This window comes from Salvelinus fontinalis, chromosome 35 (assembly GCF_029448725.1).
Source record: "Salvelinus fontinalis isolate EN_2023a chromosome 35, ASM2944872v1, whole genome shotgun sequence".
In the NCBI taxonomy this organism is placed as follows: Eukaryota; Metazoa; Chordata; class Actinopteri; order Salmoniformes; family Salmonidae; genus Salvelinus; species Salvelinus fontinalis.
The window spans coordinates 29,413,184-29,436,456 of NC_074699.1; the positions used below are offsets into that span (position 1 = coordinate 29,413,184).

The following is a 23,273-nucleotide window of genomic DNA, read 5'->3' on the forward strand; positions in this document are numbered from 1 at the left end:
TGCTGGTAATGAGAACAAAATATTATGAAAATGGAAAGCATTGCATTGCAGTTGGCTAGTAGATTTGAAGTTTTCAGCACCATCTTTCATGATGATTTGGATGACATCATAACATCTGAGAACAACCAATATCTAGCTGCTGTACTCAAAACGTAATCACATAAATGAAAGCTACTAATATTACTGCTACTGTAAAAACGACAATAATATATTATATAAACAATAAACACTGCTGCTGTAGCATTGTTTTGGAAATACAAGGAAGTGCCCCATAGGGGCACTGTGGGGAAAAAGTAGAAAAACAAACTCAGAAAAGGTGAAAGGTTGTGGGAATGTGTCAATTTGCTAGTCGCCGGTTGGCAAAGCGGTCTCTCGTCTCTTACTTTCAACTTTGACAGAAGCCCGGTGTATTATACCCGAGGTTGGTGTAGCTAGATCGATATCTTAATTTAATAAGCGGACATGGCCAAGAAACGAAGAGAAAGACGAGAGGCCGATAGTGTTTCGTTAGTAACGTTACACGAAGAACCGAAGACAACATTTAACGAGGCACAAACCCTCAAAGGTATGTACAGGTAACGTTAACAATCTAACGACGTTGCTATCCCGGCTAACTGGCTAGTATAGCTAGTTAATTTACTTGTGTTCTAATTGATTAGCTAACGTTAAGATACATTACTGTTTCTATGATATGGTAAACGTCTTGTAACCAGCCAGATTGTGAAATGCGGATATGCTGTTGTCAGTCAGCGTTAGCTAACTCACAGCTGATTATCAAGATTCAGAAGTTGCTTGCTTTCAAGGCTGGTGGTATGACGGAGTTGAAGCACAGACAAAATGGGTTAGTTACCAGTATCTTTGGTTGAAATTAACATGATCAGGTTAGTAACTTAGTAGGTTGCTATCCAGCCACGGTCAGCCACTGTCAGGGACCATACCCAGCTTGACGTTAAGTTACTAATATTAATCAATGTCAATGACAGAACCACTTGGATGAAGTCAGGAAAATATTAGGCTAACTATGTAATGTTATTATATAGATGGAGCAACACTTATCATAACAGGATGTTACACAATACACTTTATTTATACATTTTGTTTAACCTTTTAAAATAAACATAAGCTTGGAGTCATGTGAAAACATAGGCAGATATGTTTCTCTTCAAAGTTAGAGTACATGTAGTCAGTTTCAAGGATTATATATCTTGAATGGTTTGACTACATGGCATGCTTCATGTACTCTGGGGAAATCAACCAGGAACTAGAACAACAAGTGATGCAAAGTGAAGCAAGACATTACATGAGGCTTACTGCTGTTGTTACAGAAGAATAGAGGCTTATCAAGATATTTTCAATTTGCTGACTGTGTATGCTATATAACTTAGCTACTCATCTCTCCACAGACACTCGATACACTGGAGGGGGCTCCGCTCGCATGTCTCTCCTCATCCTGCTGTCTGTCTTCACCTGCGCTGCTTCTGTCATGTACCTAGTGTACAGGAATTTCCCAGAGCTCAACAAGTAATTGTTCTTTGCATTTATCTTGCCAGCATTCCGACCCATGTACAAAGAGTTACTTTTGTACAACAATTTGTAACTTTTGTGAAACAGCATACCAAATGTCATTCACCAGCCAAGTTAAAGAATTTCATTCAAACGGTTCTCATCATTAGCTGTGATAATGTTGATAACAGGCTCCAGTATAGGCATATTTTCAACCAACCTTTACATTATTGATTTTATATTTACATTTTTTATATGTACACACACAGTTGAAGTCAGAAGTTTACATACACTTGGGTTGGAGTCATTAAAACTAGTTTTTCAACCACTCCACAAATTTCTTGTTAGCAACTATAGTTTTGGCAAGTTGGTTAGGACATCTACTTTGTGCATGACACAAGTAATTTTTCCAACAATTTTTTACAGTTTGTCACTATCACAATTCCAGTGGGTCAGAAGTTTACATACACTAAGTTAACTGTGCCTTTTAAAGAGCTTGGAAAATTCCAGAAAATGATGACATGGCTTTAGAAGCTTCTGATAGGCTAATTGACATCATTTGAGTCAATTGGAGGTGTACCTGTGGATGTATTTCAAGGCCTACCTTCAAACTCCGTGCCTCTTTGCTTGACATCATGGGGAAATCAAAAGAAAATCAGCCAAGACCTCAGAAAAACAATTGTAGACCTCCACAAGTCTGGTTCATCCTTGGGAGCAATTTCCAAATGCCTGAAGGTACCACGTTCATCTGTACAAACAATAGTACGCAAGTATAAACACCATGGGACCATGCAGCCGTCAAACCGCTCAGGAAGGAGAGACATTGTCTCCTAGAGATGAACGTACTTTGGTGCGAAAAGTGCAAATCAATCCCAGAACAACAGTAAAGGACCTTGTGAAGATGCTGGAGGAAACGGGTACAAAAGTATCAATATCCACAGTAAAACGAGTCCTATAATTGACATAACCTGAAAGGCTGCTCAGCAAGGAAGAAGCCACTGCTCCAAAACCGCCATAAAAAAGCCAGACTACGGTTTGCAACTGCACATGGGGACAAAGATCGTACTTTTTTGGAGAAATGTCCCCTGGTCTGATGAAACAAAAATAGAACTGTTTGGCCATAATGACCATCGTTATGTTTGGAGGAAAAAGGGGGGTGCTTGCAAGCCGAAGAACACCATCCCAACCATGAAGCACGGGGGTGACAGCATCATGTTGTGGTGGTGCTTTGCTGCAGGAGGGACTGGTGCACTTCACAAAATAGATGGCATCACAAGGAGGAAAATTGTGGATTTATTGAAGCAACATCAAGACATCAGTCAGGAAGTTAAAGCTTGGTTGCATATGGGTCTTCCAAATGGACAATGACCCCAAGCATACTTCGTTGTGGCAAAATGGCTTAAGGTCAACAAAGTCAAGGTATTGGAGTGGCAATCACAAAGCCCTGACCTCAATCCTATAGAAAATGTGTGGGCAAAACTGAAAGTGTTTGCAAGAAAGGAGGCCTACAAACCTGACTCAGTTACACCAGCTCTGTCAGGAGGAATGGGCCAAAATTCACCCAACCTATTGTGGGAAGCTTGTGGAAGGCTACCCACAACGTTTGACCCAAATTAAACAATTTAAAGGCAATGCTACCAAATACTAATTGAGTGCATGTAAACTTCTGACCCACTGGGAATGTGATAAAATAAAAGCTGAAATAAATAATTCTCTATTATTTCACATTCTTAAAATAGTGGTGATCCTAACTGACCTAAGACAGTGTATGTAAATGTCTGACTTCAACTGTGTGTGTGGATATATAAAATCATACTAAATGTTTTTAAAGTGTTTAATATATTGTGGCAATCTCTTCAAGATTAGGAGCGTTTGTCACAAATTGAGTGGGAAACTGTCACCAAAATCACCCCAGATTGAGAGTTCTTTCGAACAGGACAGTACCGGTGTGTTTTTCTCCGTCCTGGTCAAGGATAGCAGGGTTCGGTACAGGAATTGGGTTCTCGGTAGGTCCAGGTTCAAACGCCAACAGGTAAGTCCAAACAGTCCAGCTCATAAACGGTAAATCCAGACAATATATCATCTCTTTCTCTATGGTTCACAGATCCTTTCTCTCTCTCTTCCTGGTTTGTCTTGACCCTTTATCTGTGGGTCAGCCCAACCTTCTGAGGGTTCCCCTTGCTTCTGGGATTTGTAGTTTTGGCTGTCGGCCATTTTGTGATCTGTAGTTCTGACCTGGGTGGCCATTTTAGTGATAGGGCAGAGCCTGTTTATTAGTTCTGCTCTGACATATCTGCCATTTATCACTTGTCCCCCTAGGTCGGGCTACCGCAGCAAAATATGCGTGCATGCGGGATAACCCATCCACATTTCCCATTTCCTTCCCTGCGTTTTAAGTCAGTGACGGTTGGGGACTCAAAAACCACCGCGTCACCCGAGCGTTCTTCTCTTTAGCTCTATGCTTCCAGGTGAGTGGGGCATGGTCACTGATGAGGGTGAAGTGGTGCCCCAGCAGGTAGTATTTCAGGCTAGCTAGAGCCCACTTTACTGCCAGCGCCTCTTTCTCAACGACTGAGTAGTTGGTCTCCCGTGGTTTCAGCTTCCTGCTTAAAAACAGGATGGGGTGTTCCACCCCTTCTACCTCTTGGGATAGTACTGCTCACAAGCCGACTTCTGAGGCATCAGTCTGAACCACGAACTCTCTCTCAAAGTCTGGTACCACCAGCACTGGATTACAGCAGAGAGCCTCCTGTAATGTCCTAAATGCTTTGGTGGCACTTTCATCCCATTTGACCATGTTTGGCCCTCTGGCTCTAGTCATGTCGGTGAGTGGGGCGGCCACTGTGCCATAACTTGAGATGAACTTCCGGTAGTAACCGGTCAGCCCTAGGAAGGCTCGAACCTGGTTCTTATTTACTGGTTTCGGCCATTCTCTAATTGCCTCCCATTTTCTTACCTTGGGGTTTGATTAACCCTCTTCCCACGGTGTATCCCAGATACTCTGTTTCCTCTAACCCCATGTAACAGTTGGCAGGGTTCGCCGTGAGCCCTGCCTTTCTAAAGGCATCTAACACTGCCTGTATCCAGGGTACGTGGGATTCCCAATCTGGGCTGTAGATCCCCACATCTAAATAAGCTGCGGCGTATGCTTGGTGCGGTTTTAGGACCTTGTCCATTAGCCGCTGAAAGGTGGCTGGGGTCCTGTGTTAGCCGAATGGCATGATGGTGTATTGAAACAAACCGTCAGGGTTGCAAAGGGTGTCTTTTCTTTGGCTCTGGGGGTCAGAGGAACTTGCCAGTACCCTTTGGTTAGGTCCAGGGTCGTAATGTGCCAAGTGTCACCAATTTTCTCCAGTAGTTCGCATGGGGTAGGCACCAAACTTGGAGATTTATTTACCTTCCGTAAGTTGTTACAGAACCGCAAAGACCCATCGGGCTTGGAGACCTTAACAATTGGGCTAGACCACTCACTATGTGACTCTTCGATCACTCCAGCTGCCAACATTTTCTCTGTCTCTGCTCTAATCGCGGCCTGTCGAGCCTCAGGTACCCTATGGCCTCATGCTCACTTTTCTCCCTGGTAGGGAAACGATATCATGAGCCGTAACCTCAGTTCGGCCGGGTACCTCAAACACATTTCTATTTTTCTGGATCAGGGTCTTTACTTCCTGTACTTCTGGGGATAGAGTAGGTGAAATATTTACTTCGGCTGTCTCCTGAGTGTGTGTGTGTGGGATACGTGACCATTAGTGTTTCTCCCTTTCCATGCTTTTAACAGGTTTGATAGATCTCTTCCTGGGGCCGTCGACCTGGCTGTCGGATCCGATAATTAACTTCTATTCTCTCCAGTACTTCATATGGTCCTTTCCATGTGGCTAGTAGTTTGCACTCTACCGTGGGGATCAGCACTAACACCTTATCTCCCGGTTGAAATTCCCTCATGGTAGCCTGCCGGTTATAAGTGTGCTCTTGTGCTTGTCTCATGTGCGCTCTGATGATGGGCATGACTGTGACTATCCTGTCTTGCATTTCCGTGACGTGCTCTATGACACTATTATACGGGATGGATTGGTGCTCCCAGGTTCCCCGGGCGATGTCTAAGATTCCCTGGGGGTGCCTCCCATATACCAGCTCAAAGGAGGAAAACCCCAGCGAGGCTTGAGGTACCTCTCTAATGGCAAACATCAGATACGGCAAAATGCAATCCCAGTTTCTCCCATCCTTATCGATTACCTTCCTGAGCATTGACTTCAGGGTACGGTTGAATATCTCTCAACCAGCTCGTCCGTCTGAGGATGGTAAACCGATGTCCTCAACTGTTTCACCTGCCACAATTTACAAAGGTCCGCCATAAGGCGAGACAGAAAGGGGGTCCCCTGGTCAGTAAGGATCTCCTTTGGAACCCCTACCCTGGTGAACAGGAGCACTAATTCCATTGCGATATTTTTGGAAGCATCGTCCGAAGGGGAATGGCTTCTGGGTAGCGAGTGGCATAATCTAGAATGACCAGAATGTATTGGTGCCCTCTTGTGGATTTGGGTAGTGGGCCCACTATATCCATTGCTATCCTCTCAAATGGTGTTTCAATTATGGGGAGTGGTACTAACGAGCTTCTAACAGCTGGTTGGAGAGCTGTTAACTTCTTATGGCTGCAGGGGCAGTATTGAGTAGCTTGGATGAAAAGTGCCCAGAGTAAACAGCCTGCTCCTCAGTCATAGTTGCTAATACATGCATATTATATTAAACACTCTGAAGTTTCTAAAACTGTTTGAATTATGTCTGTGAGTATAACAGAACTCATATGGCAGGCAAAAACCTGAGAAAAAATCCAAACAAGAAGTGGAAATTCTGAGGCTGGTCGATTTTCAACCAAGATCCTATTGAAATCACAGCGAGATATGGATGAGTTTGCACTTCCTACGGCTTCCACTAGAGGTCAACAGTCTGTAGAATCTTGTCTGATGCCTCTACTGTGAAGGGGGGCCGAATGAGAGGGGAATTAGTCAGGTCTGCCTTGACCTGACCATTCTTTGACCATGCGCGTTCACATGAGAGGGAGCTCTGTTCCATCGCTCATCTGAAGTCAATGTAATTCTCCGGTTGGAACGTTATTCAAGATTTATGTTAAACATTCTAAAGATTGATTCAATACATCGTTTGACATGTTTCTACGGACTGTTACGGGACTTTTGGACATTTCGTCAGCTTTTAGTGAATGCGCTTCCTGACGTAGGAATTGTTTACCAAACACGCTACAAAAATAGCTATTTGGACAAATGATGGACATTACCGAACAAAACAAACATTTCTTGTGGGAGTCCTGGGAGTGCATTCTGACGAAGATCAGCAAAGGTAAGTGAAGATTTATAATGCTTTTTATGAGTTTTGTTGACTGCACAATTTGGCGGGTAACTGTATGGCTTGCCTTTGTGGCTGAACTCTGTTTTCAGATTATTGTGTTTTGCCGTAAAGCTTTTTGAACTCTGACACAGCGGTTGCATTAAGAACAAGTGTATCTTTGATTCTATGTAAAACATGTATCTTTCATCTAAGTTTATGATGACTATTTCTGTTATTTGACGTGGCTCTCTGCAATTTCTCCGGATATTTGAGGCATTTCTGAACACGGCACCAATGTAAACGGAGGTTTTTGGATATAAATATGAACGTAATCGAACAAGACATATGTATTGTGTAACATGAAATCCTATGAGTGTCATCTGATGATCATCAAAGGTTAGTGATTAATTTTATCTCTTTGTGCTTTTTGTGACTCCTTTTTCTGTGAGTTGGTGGTGACCTAACATAATCGTTTGTGGTGCTTTTGCTGAAAAGCCTATTTGAAATCGGACACTTTGGTGGGATTAACAACAAAATTACCTTTTAAAATGGTATGAGATACATGTATGTTTGAGGAATTTTAATGATGAGATTTCTGTTGTTTGAATTTGGTGCCCTGCACTTTCACTGGCTGTTGTCATATGATCCCGTTAACTTCTTATGGCTGCAATCCCGTTAACTGGCACTCCGGGCGCTCTCCACAATGCCGAGCCACTTCAGCCTGAATTCCTGGCCAGTAAAACCTCCTTACAATCCGGTCTCGGGTTTTATCGATACCAAGGTGTCCACCCAGAATGTGGCCATGAGCTATATCCAGTACTGTCCTCCGGTACCGGGTGGGGACCAACAACTGTTCCACCACATCAACCCTTATTTTTGAGACTGTACACTAAACCCTTTTTCATGATGAAGTGGGGAGAACTATTAGGCATCATCCCATCATTTATGGGAGTACCATCTACGACTTGCACATCTGTTCTGTCTTGCTGCAGGTTTGGATCCTGGTTTTGGGCCGTCCCGAAATTAGTCAGGGACCCTGCCAGGTCTGCTGGTTCTAGATAGTCGTCCTCTGGATTCAGATCGACCCCAGCCCCACTAGTACTGGGCTGCTCGTTTATCAACGAGGTCTGCCACTCTTCCTCATCCTCCCCTACTAGCACCTGTGAGGTTGGCCCCTGGGAGACCCCTTTTCTTGGCTTTGGTTGAATTCTACTTCCTGCTTGGTCAGGGTTGTTGACTTTTCAAATATGCTGTTCTTTTGGCCTAACTTCGCAAAGTTTCTACCCAGTATTACATCATATGGCATCTTTGGGACCACGCCTACCTCATAATCCAGCAGACCGTCCTTGGTTTGTATGCTCACTAAGGCTGTGGGGTACAGACGGGTATCCCCGTGAATACACGTAACACTTATATCCTGACTTTATGAGTTTGAGTCGGCACTAGGTTTGCAACGACCAGGGTTGGCATACTGCCGGAATCCAGCAGTGCTTCAACCTCTTTCACTTCAACCTTCACCCTGCACATATGTTTGTCTCTGGATCTTTAAAGTACAGTGGTTATCACAGGACATGTGTACCATATCATCTTCTTTTTCACCGAGGTTACATTGCATTGGCTCTTCTTTAATTGCGCAGTAGGCTGCAATATGTCCCGGTCGATTACAATTGTAACAGATAATAGGGTTGACCTAGCTGAAACTGGTTGAGTACAATGGTCTCGACGATCTCGGCGGATGAACGGGTCTCCGGTCACAACCATTTCCGTGCCAGGTGAGTCAAGTCAAACAACTGTGTTCGGGGGGGGGGGGGTTGTCCAGGTCGGTAGGACCACTGGTGGAAGCGGTGTGCCCTCACGGTATCAGTCCCTCCCAGTCTAGTCAGAATCTCTCCCTTTAGTGCATCGTAATCCTGTGCATCTTTCAACTCCAGGTCGAAATAAGCTTTTTGACCATCCCCTGCCAGGTATGGTGTCAGAAGCCCTGCCCGCATTCTCCACCACCTGTGGCAAATCTCTTCAAGATTAGGAGCGTTTGTCACAAATTAAGTGGGAAACTGTTACCAAAATCACCCAAGAATGAGAGTTCTCTTGAACAGGACAGTACCTGTGTTTGTTTCTCCGTCCTGGTCCAGCCAGGCCGCAGTGAAGGTCAAGGATAGCAGGGTTCGGTACACGAATCGGGTTCTCGGTAGGTCCAGGTCCAAATGCCAACAGGTAAGGCCATTCAGTCCAGCTCATACACGGTAAATCCAGCCGATATATATTGTCTCTTTTTTTTTTTCTATGGTTCACAGATCTTTCCAGCTCTTTCTCTATCTTTTCCTGGTTCGTCTTGACCCTTTATCTGTGGGTCGGCCCCACCTTCTGAGGGTTCCCATTGCTTCTGGGAATTGCAGTCGGCCATTTTGTGATCTGTAGTTCTGATCGGGGTGGCCATTTTAGTGATGGGGCAGAGCCTGTTTATTAGTTCTGCTCTCATATATCTGCAATTTGTCACTCGACCCTTTTCTTTGCCCACAATAAATATATATATATATATACTGCTCAAAAAACGCTGACAGACACAGCAAACCTTTTTGCCACAGTTCGCATTGATGTGCCATCCTGGATGAACTGCACTACCTGAGCCACTTGTGTGGGTTGTAGACTCCGTCTCATGCTACCACTAGAGTGAGAGCACCGCCAGCATTCAAAAGTGACCAAAACATCAGCCAGGAAGCATAAGAACTGAGAAGTGGTCTGTGGTCACCACCTGCAGAATCACTCCTGTTTTGGGGGGTGTCTTGCTAATTGCCTATAATTTCCACCTTTTGTCTATTCCATTTGCACAACAGCATGTGAAATTTATTGTCAATCAGTGTTGCTTCCTAAGTGGACAGTTTGATTTCACAGAAGTGTGATTGACTTGGAGTTACATTGTGTTGTTTAAGTGTTCCCTTTATTTTTTTGAGCAGTGTATATATATTTGGTGGGGTATACATTGTTGGATTATTTCATGGAGCAAAAATGGATTTGATTTTATAATGGAGCATTTTCTAAATTCAAACATTCCCCTGCAACTAGCCATCAGAGTTTAGAAGACACCTGGGACGTCGAAAAATGAACAAAGAAAGTACCACCATGTAAAGGCTGTTCGGAAATCTGCCTATTACATCTATATAGGAGACTGTTATCAATGATTATCACAGCTAATGATGAGAATCATTTGATTTAAATTGTCTACAGCCTAGTATGACACTCCAATATAGATGGTCACGTTTTAATTTCTCTGTTTCTAAGTGTCAAAGCCCTTTCACACAGATTCACACACACTTTTATTTATCAACAACATTGTATGATGGTGAATTGATATCCACGTTTCTTCATTTCAGTGATGAGATGGCTACTATTAAAATCCCCAAAGATATGGAAGATGCTAAAGCCTTGGGCACTGTACTTTCCAAATATAAAGACACCTACTACACCCAAGTGTTAGTAGCATACTTTACCACCTATATCTTGTATCCTTTTTGGTAGTAAGTGTATTGCAAAGTTGTCAACTTTTGGAAGATTTAGATGCATACTTATTAGCTGTTTCAACTAGAGGTCGACCGATTTAATCGTAATGGACGAATTTTTTTTTTATAGATTTTTTTTTTTTAAATTTAGGTCCGATTTCAAGTTTTCATAACAATCGGAAAACGGTATTTTTGGGCACCGATTTTGCAGATTTATTTATTTATTAGTTAAAATTTTTTTTTTTTTTTTTAACACCTTTATTTAACTAGGCAAGTCAGTTAAGAACACATTCTCATTTTCAATGACGGCCTAGGAACGGTGGGTTAACTGCCTTGTTCAGGGGCAGAATGACAGATTTTTACCTTGTCAGCTCAGGGATTCATTCTTGCAACCTTACGGTTAACTAGTCCAACGCTCTAACCACCTACCTCACGAGGAGCCTACCTGTTACGCGAATGCATTAAGAAGCCAAGGTAAGTTGCTAGCTAGCATTAAACTTATCTTATAAAAAACAATCAATCAATCTAGTTATAACTACACATGGTTGATGATATTACTAGTTTATCTAGCGTGTCCTGCGTTGCATATAATCGATGCGGTACGCATTTCCGAAAAAGGACTGTCGTTGCTCCGTGTGCCTAACCATAAACATCAATGCCTTTCTTAAAATCAATACACAGAAGTATATATTTTTAAACCTGCATATTTAGCTAAAAGAAATCCAGGTTAGCAGGCAATATTAACCAGGTGAAATTGTGTCACTTCTCTTGCGTTCATTGCACGCAGAGTCAGGGTATATGCAACAGTTTGGGCCGCCTGGCTCCTTGCGAACTAATTTGCCAGAATTTTACGTAATTATGACGTAACATTGAAGGTTGTGCAATGTAACAGGAATATTTAGACTTATGGATGCCATCCGTTAGATAAAATACGTAACGGTTCCGTATTTCACTGAAAGAATAAACGTTTTGTTTTTGAGATGATAGTTTCCGGATTCGACCATATTAATGACCTACGGCTTGTATTTCTGTGTGTTTATTATGTTATAATTAAGTCTTTGATTTGATAGAGCAGTCTGACTGAGCGATGGTAGGCACCAGCAGGCTCGTAAGCATTCATTGAAACAGCACTTTTGTGCGTTTTGCCAGCAGTTCTTCGCAATGCTTCAAGCATTGCACTGTTTATGACTTCAAGCCTATCAACTCCTGAGATTAGGCTGGTGTAACCGATGTGAAATGGCTAGCTAGTTAGCGGGGTGAGCGCTAATAGCGTTTCAAACGTCACTCGCTCTGAGACTTGGAGTAGTTGTTCCCCTTGCTCTGCATGGGTAACGCTGCTTCGAGGGTGGCTGCTGTCGATCTGTTCCTGGTTCGAGCCCAGGTAGCGGCGAGGAGAGGGATGGAAGCTATACTGTTACACTGGCAATACTTAAGTGCCTATAAGAACATCCAATAGTCAAAGGTATACGAAATGCAAATCGTATAGAGAGAAATAGTCCTATAATACCTATAATAAATACAACCAAAAACTTCTTACCTGGGAATATTGAAGACTCATGTTGAAAGGAACCACCAGATTTCATATGTTCTGAGCAAGGAACTTAAGTTAGCTTTCTTACATGGCACATATTGCACTTTTACTTTCTTCTCCAACACTTTGTTTTTGCATTATTTAAGCCAAATTGAACATGTTTCATTATTTATTTGAGGCTAAATTGATTTTATTATATTAAGTTAAAACAAGTGTTCATTCAGTATTGTTGTAATTGTCATTATTACAAATAAATATAAAAAATCGTCCGATTAATCGTTATTGTTTTTTTGGGTCCTCCAATAATCGGTATTGGTGTTGAAAAATCGTAATCGGTCGACCTCTAGTTTCAACATGCATCAAGTCGGCGAGGCCCACTGTATTCCAGTGGGTCAGCAGAATGAATGGAGAAGTAGGGGATGGGGGTACAGTGGGCTTTGATCCTTGAGTATTAATTCAGGCAATTATTGTGTGTTCACAACAGCCAGAGTGCAGTACATTCTTCCTCGTTTTATGACAGGAGAAGACAGATTAAATCAGATATAGACATGCAGTTAAACTTACAGTTCAACTTTATCAGTACAGTAGGTTCTAAGGACTTTGTTTCCACCCACAGCTATTTGCAATAGAAACTCTGTTCCAGCTTTGTCAATTGCACTACAGACAGACAATACGGGCAGATAGAATTATCCGCTGTAAAAGAGGAGAAAAACATGTTCCGGTGCATGTTATGGTACCACCTCATATGTAAACATCATCCATATTCAGAGCACATTTTATTATGAAGAATATGAATTAACACTGCTATGAATACAAATGCAGTATCATGCCTGATGTCTTATACCCTGCTTCCTCTGCTTGTTTGCCTAATCTCTCTCCCCTCCCACTGTCTTGGCACATATTAATGCATAGTGTCTGTGCTCTGGCCAGTATGTGCTAACAGCACAAGGACTGGACCAGCTGACCAGGCCCCATCCACTGTCTGATGTGTTGCCTTGTAGGATATCCTAACAGTTTTACTGGTAAATAAATATCTGAGGAATGCTTTCCCCACAACATGGTAAAGGTCAGCAGCATGACCAGTAAACCTACAAGGCAATACATCCCAGACAGTGGCTGGGGCCTGGTCAGCTGGTCCAGTCCTTGTGCTAACAGCACATACTGGCCAGAGCACAGACACTATGCATTAACATGTTCCAAGAGAGTGGAGGGGAAAGAGGTTAAGCAAACTAGCAGTAGAAGACACCAGACATGATACTGCATTTGTATTCATAGTTCATACTGTGTAGTGTTTATTCATCAAAATAAATGTGCTCTGAATATGGATGATGTTTTGATATGAGGTGGTACCACTGGACCCCCCCCCCCCCCCCCCACCTCTTTTATAGCTGATACTTCTATCTGCCTGTGATGTTGCTGAAAGCAGGCAGATGACTACAAATTAGTTCTGCAGCCAGATCTATAATAAACTGGCACTGTATACTACTATAGTGGAGTATATCTTAACTATACTGAACATAAGAAGAAATGTAACATTTAAAGTGTTGGTCCCATGTTTCATGAGCTGAAATAAAAGATCCCAGAAATGTTCCATATGCACAAAAAGCTTATTTCTCATTGTGTGCACAAATTTGTTAACATCTCTGTTAGTGAGCATTTCTTATTTGCCAAGATAATCCATCCACCTGACAGGTATGGCATATCAAGAAGCTGATTAAACAGCATGATCATGACACAGTTGCACCTTGTGCTGGGGACAATGAAAGGTCACTCTAAAATGTGTAGTTTTGTCACACAACACAATGCCACAGATGTCTCAAGTTGAAGGAGCATGCAATTGGCATGCTGACTGCAGCAATGTCCACCAGAGCTGTTGCCAGAGAATTTAATGTTAATTTCTCTACCATAAGCTGCCTCCAATGTCGTTTTAGAGAATTTGGCAGTACGTCCAACTGGCCTCACAACCGCAGACTGCATGTAACCACACCAGCCCAGGACCTCCAACTCTGGCTTCTTCACCTGCGGGATCATCTGAGACCAGCCACCCAGATAGCTGATGAAACTGTGGGTTTGCACAACAGAAGGATTTCTGCCCAAACTGTCAGAAACCATCTCGGGGAAGCTCATCTGCGTGCTTGTCGTTCTCACCAGGGTCTTGACCTGACTGCAGTTCGGTGTTGTAACCAACTTCAGTGGGCAAATGCTCACATTTGATTGCCACTGGCACGCTGGAAAAGTGTGCTCTTCACGGATGAATCCCAGTTTCAACTGTACTGGGCAGATGGCAGACAGCATGTGTGGGTGAGCGGTTTGCTGATGTCAACGTTGTGAACAGAGTGCCCCATGGTGGCGGAGGGGTTATGCTATGGGCAGACAAACTACGGACAACAAACACAATTGCATTTTATCGATGGCAATTTGAATTCAGAGATAGATACCGTGACGAGATCCTGAGACCCATTGTCGTGCCACCATCAAAATCAAATCAAACTTTATTTGTCACATGCGCCGAATACAAGTGTAGACCTTACCGTGAAAAGCTTACTTTACAAGCCCTTAACCAACAGTGCAGTTCAAGAAGAGTTAAAAAAATATTTACCTAAAAAGTAACACAATAACGAGGCTATATACAGGGGATACCGGTACTGAGTCAGTGTGCGGGGGTACAGGTTAGTTAAGGTAATTTGTACATGTAGGTGGGGGTGAAGTGACTATGCATAGATAATAAACAACGAGTAGTGGCAGTGTACAAAGGGGGTGGGGGCAAATGTAAATAGTCCGGTGGTGATTTTATTAATTGTTCAGCAGTCTTATGGCTTGGGGATAGAAGCTGTTGAGGAGCCTTTTGGTCCTAGACTTGGCGCTCTGGTACCTCTTGCGGTGCAGTAGCAGAGAGATCAGTATATAACTTGGGTGGCTGGAGTTTGACAATTTTATGGGCTTTCCTCTGACACCACCTATTATATAGGTCTTGGATGGCAGGAAGTTTGGCTCCAGTGATGTACTGGGCCATACGCACTATCCTCTAGTGCCTTATGGTCAGATGCCGAGCAGTTGCCATACCAGGCAGTGACGCAACCGGTCAGGATGCTCTCGATGCTACACCTGTAGAACTTTTTGAGGATCTGGGGACCCATGCCAAAAACAAATCTGTCTCCTGAGGGGAAAAAGGTTTTGTCGTGCCCTCTTCACGACTGTCTTGGTGTGCTTGGACCATGATAGTTCGTTGGTGATGTGAACACGAAGGAACTTGAAACTCGACCCGCTCCACTACAGCCCCGTCGATGTTAATGGGGGGCTTTTTCTGTAGTCCACGATCAGCTCCTTTTGTCTTGCTCACATTGAGGGAGAGGTTTTTGTCCTGGCACCACACTTCCAGTTCTCTGACGTCTCATCGTTGTCGGTGATCAGGCCTACCACGGTTGTGTTGTCAGCAAAGTTAATGATGATGTTGGAGTCGTGTTTGGCCACGTAGTTGTGGGTGAACAGGGAGTACAGGAGGGGACTAAGTACACACCCCTGAGGTGCCCCAGCGTTAAGGATCAGCGTGGCAGATGTGTTGTTGCCTACTCTTACTACCTGGGGACGGCCCGTCAAAGTCCAGGATCCAGTTGCAGAGGGAGGTGTTTAGTCCCAGAGTCCTTAGCTTAGTAATGAGCTTTGTGGGCACTATGGTGTTGAACGCTGAGCTGTAGTCAATGAACAGCGTTCTCACATAGGTGTTCCTTTTGTCCAGGTGGGAAGGAACACCTATGTGTTCATGTTTCAGCATGATAATGCACGGCCCCATTATCGCAAGGATCTGTACAGAATTCCTGGAATTGGAAAATGTGCCAGTTCTTCCATGCCATGCATACTCACCAAATATGTCACCCCCGTTGAGCAGGTTTGGGATGCTGTGGATTTAAGTGTACGACAGTGTGTTCCAGTTCCTGCCAATATCCAGCAACTTCACACAGTCATTGAAGAGGAGTGGGACAACATTCCTCAGGCCACAAAATCTTAGAAATTGTTGCATCTTGCGTTTTTTTATATTTTTGTGACTGCATCCACAAGTGTGTGTGTGTGTGCACATGCTGCTGTGTGTTCAGCCCTTGAGCTGTATTCCTTGATGCTGCTGACTCAGCCTCCAGACATTTGCAATCCCTGGATCCATCTTCCTCAGCATCCTGTCTGGTTATCTCTACCCCTTCCCCCTGGCTCTTTTCCTCGTCTGCCTGGTGAGTATACTTATGGACACAAGGACTAATAATAGTGGTGACATTTACAAAATGTACTTTGACTCTGTAAACCAGACTCGGTTTACAAAATGTACTGCCTCTGTCACTGTTTTCCAGTGCTCTGGCCTGGGAGCTTCCTTCTGCTACATGCTATCTTATCTAGTGGGGCGACCAGTGGTCTACAGATACCTGACAGAGAGAGCCCAGAAATGGTCCCAGCAGGTAAGACCTTTTGGAAGGAAAAACAGGTAGATTCTGTACTTGAATAGTGTAGGAAGTTGTTGATATGAGAGTACAAGCAAACTTGAACAGTTTAGTAACAGCCACATGTCTATCTGCACCCACAGAACAGTGGGGTCTTCGTAGGGGGCTAGTAGCCTCCAAGCCTTACTGTGAATGACAGGTTCTGCTATCTGTTTTCAATTACAGGTAGACAAGCACAGAGATCATCTCATCAATTACATCATATTTCTGAGGATCACTCCCTTTCTCCCCAACTGGTTCATCAACATCACCTCACCCGTCATCAACGTGCCTTTGGGGGTCTTCTTCCTTGGTACTTTCTTTGGTAAGGCTAATATATCAAACTCCAGTATTAACTTCTCAGTAGATAACAGTGTTGCATTGTTTTTATTGCTGAGCTATTTGTGAATGTTTCGTACTATTTAATACAGTGGTCACCAACATTTTCTGAGTCAAGATCACTTTCGCAGTCCAAAAGCAAGCTGAGATATACAGCTCAGATTTTATTTTTTTATTTTTTTACATATTAACCTCACACAAACAGTTTTGTAGGAATGAGGTTTGGGCAGTAGGCCTAATACATTATCACAGCATATTGGCTATATGCTTGGCCTGCCAAAATTGTTAATGTCAGACCATATTATATTTCAAAACTTTGATAACAAAACAGATCAGTTGGTTTAGCATTTGTGAGGCACTGTGGAGCATGAATTGAAATAATTTGCTTTTTTGTTTTACTGGATTGATGGTACCTGCATCTGATGGTCAACGAGGTCAAATCACGATGTCAGTCATCTTCAGGTCGTAAACTGGGGCATCCTTCTAGAGCTCCGAATTGGAGTTCCGAGTTGGTCGACCATTAAAAACGATTTTTCAGGGCCTCCCGGGTGGCGCAGTGGTCTAGGGCACTGCATCGCAGTGCTAACTGCGCCACCAGAGTCTCTGGGTTCGCGCCCAGGCTCTGTCGCAGCCGGCCGCGACCGGGAGGTCCGTGGGGCGACGCACAATTGGCATAGCGTCGTCCGGGGTAGGGAGGGTTTGGCCGGTAGGGATATCCTTGTCTCATCGCGCTCCAGCGACTCCTGTGGCGGGCCGGGAGCAGTGCGTGCCAACCAAGGGAGCCGGGTACACGGTGTTTCCTCCGACACATTGGTGCGGCTGGCTTCCGGGTTGGGGGCGCGCTGTGTTAAGAAGCAGTACGGCTGGTTGGGTTGTGCTTCGGAGGACGCATGGCTTTCGACCTTCGTCTCTCCCGAGCCCGTACGGGAGTTGTAGCGATGAGACAAGGTAGTAATTACTAGCGATTGGATACCACGAAAATTGGGGAGAAAATGGGATAAAAAAAAATAAAAAAAATAAAAAAAAACGATTTTTCCCAACCGCCTCTCACGGTCCCTGCTCTCTCCTTCCTTTCCTCCGGTGAGACTGACCAGAGAGAGGGAACACCATTTTCCACCTGATGGTGAAACTCGAGTCGCACCGCATCTGCCTTATGCACGAATTCATGTTGTTCCTATGACCAGAGAAAGTTAAATATTCATTGAATATAAAATCGACACGACAAGCTGCTAATAATAATAAAACACAGTGCTATCGATACTTTGCTACTCATTCATTGCAGCTGCAGCCCTAGCAGACATACAGAGAGGCAGCTTTTAGTAATAGTGTTGAATAAAAACAGTGACAGTTCTGAATATAAACTTAAACATGAACTCACTCATAAAAACAGCAGCTCTTTGCTGTATTCGTTGACAGTCTGTGGTCATGGTTTTAAAAGTTAGTAAATCTTACATAGGCTAGTAGAATATTAAACTTGGCTGTGGCCAGGGTCATGGAACTCTATAGCCACGGTGACTTGAGCTATCTGATTGGGCAGCGCATTAGGTGCACTCAACTTAGTCACAGATTTACCGGTCCGCCGGGTAGGCGGAGTTTGTCTCTTAAGACAAATAAAAATGGGAACGCTGCTTACCCGGTGCGCAGGGCTTTTGAATCAAGTGCACTTACTGTCAACAGCTCAACACAGTATTTAAAAAAGGAGCTCAAGCCTTTATTGTTGACTTTTCTACAGAAATATTTGGTGATCGCCAAGGAATGCCTTGGCTGTCTTACAATCCTGACTTCCTCCCTTATCTCTGACTGTCAGGAGTGGCCCCACCGTCCTTCGTGGCGATCAACGCTGGTACAACACTGTATAAACTGACGACAGCTGGGGAGGCAGTGTCCTGGAACTCTCTGATTGTGCTAGGTGTCCTGGCCGTACTCTCTATCCTGCCTGTCTGCTTCCAGAAGAAACTGCAGCAGAAGATGGAGTAGGCATTAGACAACTCAGCAACTCATCTGCCTGCCTGATTCCCCCAGCCCATCCCTTGGCTCAGGAATGGTACACCCCGCTGTCACTCACATAGTCCTGCCTGTTGCTGTCCCACACACCTGCTGAGGTTGCTGTGGAAACATTGCCCGTTGACACAACCCTGACACATGTTGTTGTGGCCACCTCAACTTTGTGCTCTACAAATGACTAACTGGCCTCTGCTCATCCTTGGGTTTGTTTTCCCATATTAGTTAAATGTTGCTTGCCTGTAAATTGAAGATTTTAAGAAAGGATACAGAAAACATCAGGCATCTGTCTTTGTTTTTACTCACAATGGTTCTCACAAGTTCAAGCTACACTTCCCTCCTTTGTATTTCTTGAACCGTGTTTTGAATTGATTTAATCTCTTAACCTGTGTGATATGGGTGACGTCAAAGCAGTCCTGATCAGTCGCAGTTCAGTGTTTTTGATTTTCAGAACATTTCTGGACTATTGTTATGACTGTTTTATACACTGTTTAGATTGTGAACATATTAAATCATTTAGAATGTTCTATCACTTGAAGATATTGTTAACACACCACCCTAAAATGATCTGTGTGCCATCAATGTTGACATGAAAACTGCATGTGTTCACATGCATATTTACTCGTTTTTCAACCACTCCACAAATTTCTTGTTAACAAACTATAGTTTTGGCAAGTCGGTTAGGACATCTACTTTGTACAAGTAATTTTTCAAACTATTGTTTACAGACAGATTATTTCTCTTATAATTCACTGTATCACAATTCCAGTGGGTCAGAAGTTTACATACACTAAGTTGACTGTGCCTTTCAACAGCTTGGAAAATTCCAGAAAATTATGTAATGGCTTTAGAAGCTTCTGATAGGCTAATTGACATCATTTGAGTCAATTGGAGGTGTACCTGTGGATGTATTTCAAGGTCTACCTTCAAACTCCGTGCCTCTTTGCTTAACATCATGGGGAAATCAAAAGAAATCAGCCAAGACTTTAGGAAAAAAATTGTAGACCTCCACAAGTCTGGTTCTTCCTTGGCGCAATTTCCAAATGCCTGAAGGTACCACATTCATCTGTACAAACAATAGTACGTAAGTATAAACACCATGGGACCACGCAACTGTCATACCGCTCTGGAAGGAGACGCGTTCTGTCTCCTAGAGATGAACGTACTTTGGTGCGGAAAGTGTAAATCAATCCAAGAACAACAGCAAAGGAACTTGTGAAGATGCTGGAGGAAACAGGTACAAAAGTATCTATATCCACAGTAAAACGAGTCCTATAATCGACATTACCTGAAAGGCCGCTCAGCAAGGAAGAAGCCACTGCTCCAAAACCTCCATAAAAAAAGCCAGACTACGGTTTGCAACTGCACATGGGGACAACTTTTTGGAGAAATGTCCTCTGGTCTGATGAAACAAAAATATAACTGTTTGGCCATAATGACCATCGTTATGTTTGGAGGAAAAAGGGGGATGCTTGCAAGCCGAAGAACACCATCCAAACCGTGAAGCACGGGGGTGGCAGCATCATGTTGTGGGGTTTCTTTGCTGCAGGAGGGACTGGTGCACTTCACAAAATAGATGGCATCATGAGGTAGGAAAAGTATGTGGATATATTGAAGCAACATCTCAAGACATCAGTCAGGAAGTTAAAGCTTGGATGCAAATGGGTCTTCCAAATGGACAATGACCCCAAGCATACTTCCAAAGTTGTGGCAAAATGGCTTAAGGACAACAAAGTCAAGGTATTGGAGTGGCCATCACAAAGCCCTGACCTCAATCCTATAGAAAACTTGTGGGCAGAACTGAAAAAGCGTGTGCGAGCAAGGAGTCCTACAAACCTGACTAATTTACACCAGCTCTGTCAGGAGGAATGGGCCAAAATTCAACCAACTTATTGTGGGACGCTTGTGGAAGGCTTCCCGGAACGTTTGACCCAAGTTAAACAATTTAGAGGCAATGCTACCAAATGCAAATTGAGTGTATGTAAACTTCTGACGCACTGGGAATGTGATGAAATAAATAAAAGCTGAAATAAATTATTCTCTACTATTATTCTGACATTTCACATTCTTAAACTAAAGTGGTGACCCTAACTGACCTAAGACAGGGAATTTATACTCAGATTAAATGTCAGGAATTGTGGAAAACTGAGTTTTTAAATGTATTTGGCTATGGTGTATGTAAACTTTCGACTTCAACTGTAGTAAGATAAATATGAAACCCTTGATGCTTTTGCTGGGCCTATCACTAAAACATCGCTAATAATTGGATTTCCCCTTTAATTGTATGAAACGGCATATCAAGTATTGAAAACTGGTGTTTTTGTATACAATTATTTTATTTGTTCTAATGGTGCTGACTGCCTCTCTGCCTGTGTGCTCTCCCTCTTGTGCGTCACCAGTCCAAATGTTCTGCCAGTTGAAAAATGCAGTAATGGATGACCCAGCAGTGCCCTTTGCAAAGCTACCAATTTAGATTTTTGGTTGTTCATGCTTTTCCCAGGTGTTAGTGATTTCACACTGCTACTTCATGTACAGTGCCTTCAGAAAGTTGTCACACCCCTTTACTTTTCCAAATGTTGTTGCGGGATTAAAATGGATGTAATTGTAATATTTTTGTCAATCATCTGCACAATACTCTGTCGAAGTGGAAGAAAAATTCTAACATTTGTAAAAAAATAAAACTAATATATGCTACATGACCAATAGTATGTGGACACCTGCTTGTTGAAGATCTCATTCCAAAATCATGGGCATTAATATGGAGTTAGTCCCCCTTTGCTGCAGTCGGCATTCCAATTCTTCCCAAAGGTGTTTGATGGGGTTGAGGTCAGGGCTCTGTGCAGGCCAGTCAAGTTCTTCCACACCGATCTCGACAAATCATTTCTGTATGGACCTCGCTTTGTGCACAGGGGCATTGTCTGAAACAGGAAAGGACCTTCCCCACACTTGCCACAAATTTGGAAGCATAGAATCGTCTAGAATGTCATTGTATGCTGTAGTGTTAAGATTACCCTTCATTCGGACTAAGGGGCCTAGCCCGAACCATTATTCCTCCTCCACCAAACTTAGTTGCATTGGGACAGTAACGTTCTCCTGGCATCTGCCAAACCATCTGTCAGACTGTCAGATGCTGAGTGTGATTGAGCACTCCAGAGAACGCGTTTTCACTGCTCTAGAGTCCAATGGCGGTGAGCTTTAAGTGAAAACTGTAACTATCCCACTCAGGAACATTAAATGTCGTCTTGGTAAGCAACTCCAGTGTATATTTGGCATTGTGTTTTAGGTTATTGTCCTGCTGAAAGGTGAATTTGTCTCAAGTGTAATTAGTAACCTCACCATGCTCTAAGGGATATTCAACATCTGTTTAGTATTTTCTTTTACACATCTAACTACAAATAGATGCCCTACGTGAGGCATTGGAAAATCTCCCTGGGCTTTGAATCTGCGTTTCGATTCACTCCTCGATTCAGGGACCTTACAATTATCTGTATGTGTTGGGACATAGATGAGGTAGTCATAAAAAAATAATGTTAGACACTATTATTGCACATAGAGTGAGTCCATGCGACTTGTTGAGCACATTTTTATTCCTGAATTTATGGCAAGCCTTAATAACAAAGGTGTTTGAATACGTATTGACTCAAGACTATTCAGCTTTTCAATTTTTATTAGTTTGTAAAAATGTCTAAAAACTGAATTCCACTTTGACATGAAGGGGTATTATATGAAGGGCAGTGACAAAAAAATCTAAATGGAATCCATTTTAAATTCAGGCAGTAACACAAGAAAGAGTCAAGGGGTGTGAATACTTTCTTAAGGCAGTTTATATATTTCTTAGAGTCCAACCTCTATCTATCTGTTGGTGTGATGCCTAATTTGTACTATAGTTTGAGTGCTTTGATGTGATTTTTATTTTGCCTTACCTGATGTCCATTATATGAATTCTCTGCTGCTGTGAAACCTTCTGGTTGTATCTAGAGGTTGATGCAGTGAATGTGCACTTGGGCAGTCTTACTGTTGATGTTTCTTCAAAATCCATGTCTCAAGCACTGTCCACTCTTCTGCATCTGAAATCACTCATTATTTATGAAAATTGATTTGATTTTAAAAAGTGAGAAAGCATTTTCTTATTTTGATTATCAACGGTTTTACTGGGATTAGCGTTTTAATCCACTATAGAAACCCTTTCTGATCATGAGAAAATGTAATTTGTTATTGTTTAATTACCTGAATTAATTTGTGTGTCCACTTGGCATGTCTAAGGCTGTGTTTACACAGGCAGTCTAATTCATATATTTTTCCCGCTAATTGGTCTTTTGACCAGTCACATCAGATCTTTTCTCAGAGCTGATCTGATTGGTCAAAAGACCAATTAGTGAAAAAACAGATCAAAATTAGGCTGCCTGTATAAAAGCAGGTTTAGCGCTTCATATTTTTATGTAATGGCCACTTTGGCTATGTTGACACGGGCAGACCAATTTTTAGATTAAAAAAAAAACATAAAAATACCACTAATTTGGTGTTTTGACCGATCAGCTCTTTTGCCAATAATTGGTAAAAATATCAGAACTGTTCTGCCTGTGTAAACACAGCCCTACT

The 23,273-nt window shown here is 42.9% G+C and overlaps 1 protein-coding gene across 1 annotated transcript; it reads left to right on the forward strand.

Moving 5' to 3' along the window:
- Positions 1–309: 309 nt before the first annotated feature.
- On the forward strand, positions 310–21,373 carry LOC129834698 (transmembrane protein 41B-like). Its single transcript, XM_055899919.1, has 7 exons — positions 310–565; positions 1,404–1,521; positions 10,215–10,343; positions 15,998–16,091; positions 16,209–16,313; positions 16,521–16,659; positions 18,481–21,373. Exons 1-7 carry the CDS (start codon positions 463–465, stop codon positions 18,648–18,650), a joined length of 858 nt encoding a protein of 285 aa, XP_055755894.1. The 5' UTR covers positions 310–462; the 3' UTR covers positions 18,651–21,373.
- Positions 21,374–23,273: the final 1,900 nt, after the last annotated feature.